General features: G+C 41.9%; 1 protein-coding gene across 1 annotated transcript in view; it reads left to right on the top strand.

The window, feature by feature from the left end:
* The first annotated feature begins 4,062 nt into the window (after positions 1-4,062).
* Positions 4,063-10,951, top strand: part of Gpm6b (glycoprotein M6B) — a 132,371-nt gene continuing 125,482 nt past the window's right edge. Inside the window, exon 1 of the mRNA XM_090326458.1 lies at positions 4,063-4,238. Within this exon, the coding sequence (XP_090182584.1) occupies positions 4,235-4,238 (4 nt within the window). The 5' untranslated portion in view covers positions 4,063-4,234. The remainder of the gene's footprint in view (positions 4,239-10,951) is intronic.

Raw genomic sequence — 10,951 nt, 5'->3', positions numbered from 1 at the left:
AAGACATGTGAAAGGGTATCAATGTATGTGAATTAATGCACCTTCTATCTGGCAAATATCATGTAACCCTTTTACTAATTACAATAATAAAAACAAAAACAAAACAAAAAAAAGATTACTGGCACGATATATATATATGTATATATACATATATATATACATACATATATATGCCAGTGGTTATCATTTTGACAATGTTTCCACCTTGACTTTAGCTTCCTCTCCTCCTACAATGGCTCTCATGTAGGGTGGTCACCTGTTTCCCTGCCATGGAAAGCTCAGTCCTTTCCAATGCATTATCTGTTTCCTTCCATTAAACCTGCTTATTCTCTTAATGGCTGCTCTCAGACATTGTAAAAAAACTAGCACATAAGCAAGCAAAACTTCTTGCTTATTGTTGAAGTCTGAGAAAACATAAAAAGTTAAAAATTCAAACTAAAACCTGCATTAATCCCACATCACAGGAATCAAACCCTGTATTATATCTTAGTATAGATCAATACATTGACATATTACTAAAAGTTGGTCACAAATTGCCTAAGTCAGTTCCAGGTTACTGACACATAGAAGAACAGGCAGCCTTGGGTCCACAATATTATTCAGTGTGCTAGGCTGATGGAAACAAGGCTATTTCAGCAGATGAATTCCAATGTTCTCACAGATGAGGATGTCTCTTTCCATCTGGGAAAAGGTGGATCATATAAAAATGTGTGTGGTGAAGTCTTTTCTAGGGAGGGCCTACATGTAGTAGACATCTCTTCTGACATTATGGGCTGGAAGTGAATCATATTACCCTACATAAACACTAAGGAGTCTGGATAATGTCGTTGGCTGTGGAGCTAGATAGAAGAAATGCTTTGGTTGAGAAAATAATCATCTCTACCATTGTCTATTTTCTTGCAATCATGTTCAATTCAGATATGTGTATATAGGCATACAATTAGGATGATAATTACATGTTTAGCATTTTACTTGCCTTTGGAAAACTCAAAACTCTGAGCATTTTGTCACACAGTTCCTTGTAAATAAGGATCACAATATGCAGTGTTATAGATTGGGGATGGCAAGAGCAAGACGACTGTTATGTGGGGTAGAGCATAGTAAAATGTCCTATGCTTTGTAGGTTGTTTAGAAGTATCCCTAGCCTCTTTCTTGGAGACGCTAGCAAAACCCTCCTCACCACTGTGATAAGCACAACTGTCTTAGGATGTTTCTAAATGGCTCCCGAGGAGCCCAAACCACGTTCACTTGAGAACCACTGAGCTAACTCAACAAAAATTTTATGGAAATACTTTATTACTTCCCAACAGTTAAGCTATTGTTGATTTCCTGACTTGATTTTGCTTTGTAGTTTTATTTGCTACTTTGCATCACTCTCTAATAAACATCCCTCACATTAATTTGGATTTAAACAGTTGTTATTTGTTAGGACAGAATCCCTGGAGATGGGTTATTAGCCCAAAGGATATGAATTTTTAATGTCTCTTGATATATACTGCCAAATGGCTTTCCAGATAGGCTCAAACCATTTCTTCAACCCATTTGCAGAGTATCTTGCTTTAATTTGTAAAGGTTTTGGTTGCTTAATACAATAATATTATTATTTTAAAGTAGTATTTCTTTAACTAATAGTGAAATCAAATGTTCTTGTTAGCCTCTCTTCAGTGTCCTCTTAGTAGCCTTTGCTAATTTTCCAACTGCTGTTTTGGTTTTCTTAAGGGTTGTAGGGACAATTGCTTGTTGAAATCAATCCATGACATTTCCAAAGTGATGAAAAATTTCTATTAGAATGTGGCTTTCCTTCGACATTGTGTACACAATTGTTATAACTTTTTTTTTTAATCACAGTATCCCATTGTGACTAAGTTCAATATTTGGACAGCTGTTCTTTCTTTTCTTTGGTTTAAAAAAAACTCCAAACCTTCTAGGGAATGACAGAAATGGACCAATGGGTTTACTTTTATCTCAATGTACAATCCCTTCCAGTTCTTGGTCCCAGAGTGGCTCATTGAGGCAGCAGCATCTTGCCAAAATGTTACTTATGATTGTCTTGCCCAAATCCTGTTCTGGTGTTATTATGATCTAGGAACCTGCTAAAATGTAGGGTTATACCAAACTGTTTTCTCATTACACTCCCTCAGGCCATCTTTGTTTCTCTGTCCTTTCCTAATAGCTTTAGCTACTATCATGTGCAGTTGGATTCCCACATGGCGCTCAGGAATCACTCAAATGGATTATTTTCCTGTAATCGGAGGACACAACATTAAACCTATGAGCTCCGTGCCGTTTTATTACAACATGAAGATTGGTTTGGAATGATTATTCCCGTGGGATTCTGAAAATGAGCCAGTGATCCGCCTAGCACAAACCTCTGTCCTTTTATGTAAAATATTATTAGGCTTTCTAGAGTTCTGTCTTGTTAAAAAAAAAAAAAAAACCTTTCCTAATCCAATACATTTCAATAGATGAAATGTTTGTTTCCTCCTCCCTTTCTCAGTCCCAAAGCCTCTCTCTTCTGGCTTAAATGTCCCTTAAATGTACTATCTATTGTTACTGTTTATGTAACCCTCTGTTCAAGTATCTCAATGTATTTCCAAAACAACAGAAGAACATGACATAAACTACAAGGGGCAAATACTGGGCTCAGAAAATGTCACAGAAAGCATTAGCTCTATGGAAAACTGCAATGGTCTTAGAGCTTTTTTAATACCTGTGTTGACAGGAAGAGTCTTCTCTGAGGAGGCGCAGGAAATGTAAGCCCTCCACACTGTTAAACCATTCATTTGCTTAATGGCTGAAGCTCCAGGCCTAAGCAGCAGGGAGAGCAGTTGGCTGGAGCTGGAATGAGGCTGGGAAGTCTCAGGGGTGGCCTTCTGGGAATCAAGTTTGCTGACTCTGAAAACCACAAATCTGGCCCCATCCCAGTCTACAAAGTGCCACCCTTACCTTTCTAAGTTATTTGTTAGCCACAAGTCATCTCATTCCATGGTCTGCACACTTGTATGCACATAAGAATCACCTGGCGCTGATATAATCCTGTTTCCCAAAGCTCCCCAGCTGATCCGGTTGGATAGCCTAGATGGAAACCAGTTATATTGTCACCACCAGCAGCCTGTATCTGAACAAAAGGATCCAGGCAGGGCTGAGGTAATTCTGCCAAGTACTGAATGTCCTCAGGTCAATAGGTCAATAGATGGATCATCAGAGTTTTTTTTCTTTTCTCTTTCTTTCTCACTATACATATGTATATCCTCTCTCTCTCTCTCTCTCTCTCTCTCTCTCTCTCTCTCTCTCTATATATATATATATATATATATATATATATATTGTTTCATTTCTTTCCTTTCTCTCTTCCCTTCTTTCTTTTCTTTCTTTCTACATATATCCTCCCTCCCTCCCTCCCTCCCTCCCTCCCTCCCTCCCTCCCTCCCTCCTTCCCTTCCTTCCTTCCTTCCTTCCTTCCTTCCTTCCTTCCTTCCTTCCTTCCTTCCTTCCTTCCTTCCTTCCTTCCTTCCTTCTTTGTTTTCTGGTTCTGGTGCTGGTAAGGTCTTATATCCTGTCCCTGAGCTTTTTTGTCCTCAAGGCTTGTGCTTTACTACTTCACCTACAGCTCCACTTCTGGCTTTTTTGGTGGTTAATTGGAGGTAAGAGTCTCAAGGACTTTTGCCCAGGTTGGATTCCAACCTGTATCCTCAGATCTCAGCCTCCTGAATAGCTAGGATTACAGTCGTGAACCCCTTGGCGCCAGGCATCAGTTTCTTTAATCTGTATAATGGGTGAGGGCTAAGACCTCAACGCCGCTTCCCAGTTGGGGAACCTACAATCTCACTGCTCTCTATCCCCATGACTCCACAAGCACCTTAGATTTGTCTGCCACCCTCTTTCCCCCCTCCCGGCCTCATTTTGGGGTCACAGAGAAAGCTTTAGGCTTGGTAGGCGGCGCAGTACGCTTGCCGCCCCCAGTGGGGCCCTCGCTCGGGGCGCACAAAGCCCCCGGCGCTGACGTCAGGGCCCCTCTCGGCGTGGCCGGCCCCCAGTGCGGGCGGAGCCGAGGCGTGCTCCCACCCGACCAGGAGCGCCGAGCCTGCGATCAGCCCAACGCAGCCCAGCACAGCCAGCCCGAGCCCAGCCCGCGCACGTGCCCTCCAGACCTGCAAACTTGTGCCACCGGCTCTGTCCGTCCCCAGGGAACCCGAGCGCCCGCAGCCCACGCCCCACCCGCCTGTTTCCAGCCATGGGTAAGCGAGCGCGCTGGCACCATGCCACGGCCACTGCCACGGTCTCACGCCCCCGCCAGGGAGGGGCACGCCTCGTCTACGGGCTCACCCCGCCCCCCCCCCAGCTCAGCTAGCACCTGATCAGCCACCTCGATGACCTGTTCCAGACCGGGGGGGGGGGGGGGGAGGGCGGGGGGGGGGGAGAGGACAGGGAGGCTGCGCAGGTGTGTGGAACGCCCAGGTGTGCCTCCCTCCTGCAGACACCCTGGCTCGGTGGTGCCGAGACTGCACCCCAGGTGTGCACGACAGCAGAGCTGGGCAGTAGGCCCCCAAGGGGCTGCGTGGAGAGCACACTGAACGGCTCGCGCTGCAAGGCTCCTGCTTCACGTCCAGGGCTTGGTAGATAGTACCTGCTGGCCCATTTCCCGGGACGGTCGTCGTGGCAATTGAGTTTCCAGCCCCAATCCTATCCTGCCTGCCGCCTTCGCTCTTCTCCTTAACCCACAGGGAACACACCCGTTTCCTCAAACCTGGGGTCTTCTCAGAGCTTGGATCAGAACCCTAATACTTGATAGCGAGAAATCGGGAAGGGAGGGGTTGGGGGAGTGGATGGGACAGAGGATAAAGTCTGTTTTCTTTGTCCCTTGTCCCTTTATTCCAACTATCTAAGCATGGCCCAGGCCCAGGTCCAGGGGGTGTGCAGCATGTTTAAGTGCCATGGGGGAGCTACCTGCGATGGTGAGAAACTCATTCAGGAAAGCGACAATCACCAACGTGTGTGTGGGGGGGGAGGTGGGAATCCTTTCTGTCGTGTCTTAAAATCTCAAAATGCTGGCGTCAGCAATGTGTCATTCCACGGGAACTCTGTGGGGAGGAAAACACTCATAGTAGAGTGCCTGGGAAATTAACCTAAGTCTTTACCAATGCTGGAAACATGTGAGGCATGTCTTTTTCTAGTGACACACAGCTCCAGGCAGGGTACCACAAAGATGTCGAAGAACTTCTCTGAAATGTGTGTGCTTACCTATTGTGGGCTAGTGGGGAAGGTTTGGGAATTGCCTGTCCCTCTCCCCCCTCCACAGTCATTTATTTCCTCTCCCTTACTTTCATTCTATTATTGTTTGTGATGGGGTGAGGGGGGGAAGATAGGCAATTTTGTGCTGATTAAAATTTTGGGGAGATCTGCCTAATGAACAGGCTGAAATTTGAGGATCACGGTTGCAGGCCACCCCAGGCCTCAAAGTCCAGGTGAGACTCTTATCTCCATTTAACAACTCAAAAATAGGAAGTGGCTCAAAGTGGGAGAACGCTAGCTTTGAGAAAAAGAGCTCAGGGACAGCGCCCAGGCCCTGAGTTCAAGCCTCTCGACTGATCAAAAAATAAATACATAAAATGAAAACAAAAATACAATATTGGTGGGAGCTAAAATGAGGCCATGTTATTTAAAACGAAACTGACAGAATTTTTATAGCTTTAAGGATTCATTCTTTCTTCATTTCTTTCTTTCTTTTTTAAAATTTACTATGATGAAAACTTGAAATAACCCCCCCTCCTAATCCAATAGGAACATTTCCTCTCAAAAAAGCTAGGTGAAAGCTAGATGATGAATCATTCTGAGAAAAGGCAGAATTGAGTGGCCCATAGCTCTGGCTTCTTCTTCTTTTAATGCCTACCTGTGAAGAGTCTATGAACACTCGGGTTCCTCTCTGAGCAAGGTTCATGAAAGCCAGGCTGTGGTTGTAGGTCACCTCCTGGCTGCTTTGGCAGAAGTGGTTACAGAAGTATTAATTCCACCGAAGTGCAAGATTGAGGAAAGCCATTTGTGAAATATCCTGAAATAATGTTATTGCTGGTGTTTAAATGCCGGACACTTAGATTCTCATATGTTGAATTTGAGCATAGAATTACATGGAGACCTTCACAATGGATTTTACAATACTCTGGGCTTAATTGTGGGTGGGCTTTATTTTTCAATAGGTGTGGAAGGTAGATGCACTTCTCACGAAGCAAATATCCAAGCCATAGGCCTGTTCTCAAGGAAGTACTTTGTGTCTTGGACAATTATTGGTTCTGCCCTTCAATTGCCAATTTATGTTAATTTGTGCATACTTCACTGGTTCTGGAAGTAGCCTTGGTTTTAGTTTGTACTTTGATATTAAAAAGAGACTTTCCTTCAAGCCAGAAAGAAAGCATACTGATTTCCTTTAGATTCTTAGTAACTATGCCACAGGGCCATGAACTGCATTTATTTTTCCAGATGTATTTAATTACCAGTGATACCCTTATGAATGTTTTAATTAAAATGACTTAACACTGGGAAAAGTCTGACCATTATCCCGTTGAGTTGTGTACATCACTGGTGAAATGGATGAGGGTTGTAAAATAAAAGCTCCTTTGGATCCACACTTTAAGGTATTCAGAAATACTTACAAAAATAAGTTGGGGTGTACAATTCTATCTCTCCATGCTACTTAAAACAAAGTACTTTATTACTGAGGTGATTTTCAGCTTACCATTTGCATATAATACATATATACATTTAAGCCTGTGAGCTTTAGTGCAACAAGTAAGAGTGTAGCTCTCCTTACTAGTTAATATTAGAATATTTTTGTTCCCCTCAGAAGAAACCTTGTACTTATTAGCACTCATTTCTCATTCTCCCCAGCCCCTAGCAACCACTAACCTACTTTTGTGTCTATGGATTTTCCTTTTCTTGAGATTTCATGGAAATGAAATGAGTCAGGCAATGTTGGAAGTATGCTGGACTGTTCAGTAACTTTCTTTTGTACAATAGGAAGAGTCATGATTTGTATGCAGTCTACCACCTAAATGAGTGTGTTGAAACTAATTGCTTCTCTAGTGGAAGGGTCCTCGAATCATAGGTGTGCCCTGTCCTCATCAGATTTCTCTGCTTTTATCTGGTAAGAACCTTGGTTGGCTAAGTATATTTTTTAAATTTATCCTCCTGAAGACATAATATTTTGATGGTTTCAGTACATTAACATTTTATTTGGAGGGGAAAGGCAGTGCTTGATTCAAAGTGCCTCATCCTTGGTCAGACATGGGACTTGAACTCAGGGCCATAGCACTGTCCCTGAGCTCTTCATCTCAATGCTATCACTCTACCACTTAAGCCACAGTGTCACTTCTGGTTTTCTGGTGGTTAATTGGGCATAAGAATCTCACAGACTTTGGTGCCTGGGCTGGCTTTGAACCTCGATTCTCAGATCTCAGTTTCCTGAGTAGCTAGAATTACAGGTGGGAGCTACTGGCACCCAGTTACCAAACTTTTTTTTTGTGGGAGATGGAGGTCTTGAATCACCATCTAGTACATCTCTGCCTTCTGAGTAACTGGAACTATACGTGTTGGCCTTGGTGCTTGGTCACACTAACTTCTTAAAGGCATTTCTGTAATAGCCTTTCATTATGGTTTGTGGATGTGGACTGAAGAAGAAAGCTCATTTTCTTTCTGCATGCATAAAATCAAAATAGTTTATTTGACCCATTTTATAGTAAGGAAGATATTTTTGACTCATTTTATAGTAAGGAAAATCTTTTTTTTACTTTTGTTGTGTTTTTAAAAATATAGTTTTATTTTCTTTAAGTACTTGAACAAAGGAGTTGCCATTCAAAAGAACAGTTTCTGACTACAGTGGCTCTTGATCAATGTAACTCCTTTTTTTGTGGTGTTTTTCAGACAGGTCTTCCTTTGTTTCCCATGCTGGCCTTGAACTCATGTGATCTTATGTCAGCCTTCCAAGTAGCTGGGATCACAACCCTAAACCACCACATTTGCCTAAAAAAAGGAAGTTTTATGAGTATACACATTAAATCACATAGCTAAAGTGAATTTTTAAAATAGCAGTTTATTGGTGTAACCTGGCAATCTCCAAAAAGGCACTTGATTCTGTGGTCTTGGGCAGGACCTGGCTTTTCTCATACTCTCCAGGTACTGCTAATACTGCTGCTGGTCTAGAATCCAGGAAATGGAGGAAAAACCTTGAAAGCCTAAGAGACCTGATCTCTGCCCTAGCTTGTCCCTAACTAGCTGTGTGAGGGAGAATAAATCATTCTCACTTCTTAATTTCTTCACTATATTTTTTAAAAAGTGAAATTCCTTCTTTGGAGATCTACAAGTATTTAATTTAGAAAAAAATGAAGAAACAAGAAAGTAATGCTATGCTTGAAAAACACGAGCAAACAGCTCCCTATTTGTTTACACACTGGTTCCATGAAAGCAGTAACACAGGCATCGTTTGTAGTTGGGTTAAATGCTGGCATCTCCTATGTGCCCTCCTAGAGTACTATTGGCTCTTCCTCAAGGCAAGTGGTAGAGGAATCTGTCCTGTGCACCCTCTAACACTTTCAACTTTGGCCTCTGCCCTGTGCTCTTTAAAGCTGACTGGACCAGAGAACTTTTCCTGACCTCACAACCAAGACCAGAGGCTGTGATCAAAAGGAAGCACTGAAAAACCATACTTGCAACTTTTGGTTTAGGAGGTTTTCTCTGGAATTCAGATGCAATTGGAGACAGAAAAAGTGGTTTGACGAGTGAACAACTGAACAGGAAATGGTCCCAGCAGAGTCTAATGCTCTAGTGTGTAGTCTGCTGCGGGTCTTGGAGAGCATTCCTTTCAAAACACACTGAAATGTTGACTGAATCAATGAATGCAGTGATGACTGTTTGTGACAAGCAGGAAGTAGTTAATTCTGTATGTATTTTTTGCTCTAGCAAAAGTTATTATCCAAACCACTTGGCCCCTTGATACGCTTCTTAGAGGAAACTCTCCTCTTTGGGACCAAGCTGTGGGGTGGTGGTTTATTGAAAATGCCAAAGTGGTGAATCATGTGTTGTAATCTTTTAGCTAACTCTAAGCATGAATTTGTAGAGATTCTATTATGAAGTCAAGTCCTTTGCTGTAAATGGGAGGTCCCGATCAGAGTTTATTGAAGTTTTTTTTTTCTTTTTTGCCAGTCCTGGGGCTTTAACTCAGGGTCTAAGCATGTCCTTGGGCTTTCTCATGGCTAGCACTTTACCACTTGAGCCACTGTACCACATCTGGCCTTTTCTATGTATGTGGTTACAAGGAATCGAACCCGGGTCTTCAAGCATACTAGGCAAGCACTCTGCCACTAGGCCAAACTCCCAGCCCTATTGGAGCCTTTTCTAACATGAATCACAGTCAAAACTCATTGGCTTCTTAAATCCATTCTGGGATTCTTTTAAAGGAGAATGAGAAACTAAAGGCACTGGAAATGAATTTATGCATAATCCTTTTATATCTTCTGCCCCAGTCTCTGCAAACCATTCAAAATTGTCCTAGCCAAAATATTTGGCATCCATTTCCTAAGTGTTTGATTTTGATTACAACTTCCCAAAGAAACGAACCTGGTTTTCAAGAAAGAAAAACTTTCATTCCGTATTCATATTCTATTAGTTTATGTAATATCAAATGACCTTTCATAACCATGATAAATACAACTAGCATAAACAGATTCTAGAACAAAGAATCTGTTTTTGTGTGTGCGATGGGTGGTTACTGGGGCTTAAAAACAGGCCTTGCACTATTCCTTAGCTTTTTTGCTCAGAATTGGCATTCTGCCACAGTGAGTCACAGCTCCATTTCTGGATTTTCGGTGATTAATTGGAAATAAGAGTCTCCAGACTTTCCTGCCTGGGCTGGCTTCAAACCATGATCCTCAGATCTCAGCCTTTAGAGTAGCTAGGATTTTAGCCTCTAGTGCCTAGCTCAGAGATTCTTCAGTACATGGTTCAGCTGGTGGGAGAATGAGTTCAGATATCTTCGAGAAAAAAAACTCCTGGTTCTATCCACCATGTTCTGTGGATAGTAGTCAATGTAGTTTAAAAACAGTGGAAGACACTGGGTAACTGTGTGAGGCGCTTTAGGTGAATTTTAGAGTTCCTATTTAATGTTGTACCTATTGGCACTCATTTGATAATTGTGACAGGATTTTTCTGTTTAAATACCAAATTTATCAAGAGCAGAGATTCTTTTACTCACTGTTGTGTCCTTGAATTCATTTGAAGATCTGACATGTTGAAGTTGCTCTTTTTGGAAAAAATGTGGATTTTTATCACATAATACATTTTATTAAGGTCTATATTATAAACATATATATTTAACATATGTGAAATTGGGCATTACAAACTAATAATTAAATAGGCAAATGACATTGCCTATGATATTGATGCTTTCACTGAAGAAGTTCATAAAGTAAAAGACCTTTGGCTCTTGATGTCATTTTAGAAATAATTGGATCACTTCAGGAGCACACAGATACAAAACCAATTTAAAGAGCAGCTTGTTGTACTTGCATTACATTTTTGCCTTTAGCTTTTCTTCCTCTGATGTTATAAACCCCTTTCTTCTCTCTAGTGAAAGCACTTCCTTCTTGTCAGATTTTGAAGATGGGGGAAGGGTGGGGTGAACACTGTGTCAATGAAATTCATTATTGCCCTGGGGATTAAAAGATGACATTTATATGCTTTCTTTCACACTATGGCTATATTAGGGTTAAATAAGCAATTACCACAGTGGTACACAGGTACTGTGTGCTTATGGAATCCTAAATTTCCATGTTCCTCTTACCTACCTGTCTCCAGGAGGCTTTCAAAGCAACATGAGCCCCATTCCTGGATGCTGAGGACTATGAAGAAGAAAACAAGAAAAATAACAGCATGCTAGATGCTGGTGGCTCATGCCTATAATCCT

The sequence above is a fragment of the Megascapheus bottae genome, chromosome X (genome assembly GCF_031878675.1).
Source record: "Megascapheus bottae isolate mThoBot1 chromosome X, mThoBot2.hap1, whole genome shotgun sequence".
NCBI classification, from domain to species: domain Eukaryota; kingdom Metazoa; phylum Chordata; class Mammalia; order Rodentia; family Geomyidae; genus Megascapheus; species Megascapheus bottae.
Note: the sequence above shows the minus strand (reverse complement) of the source record. Positions and strands in the feature narration are given on the sequence as shown.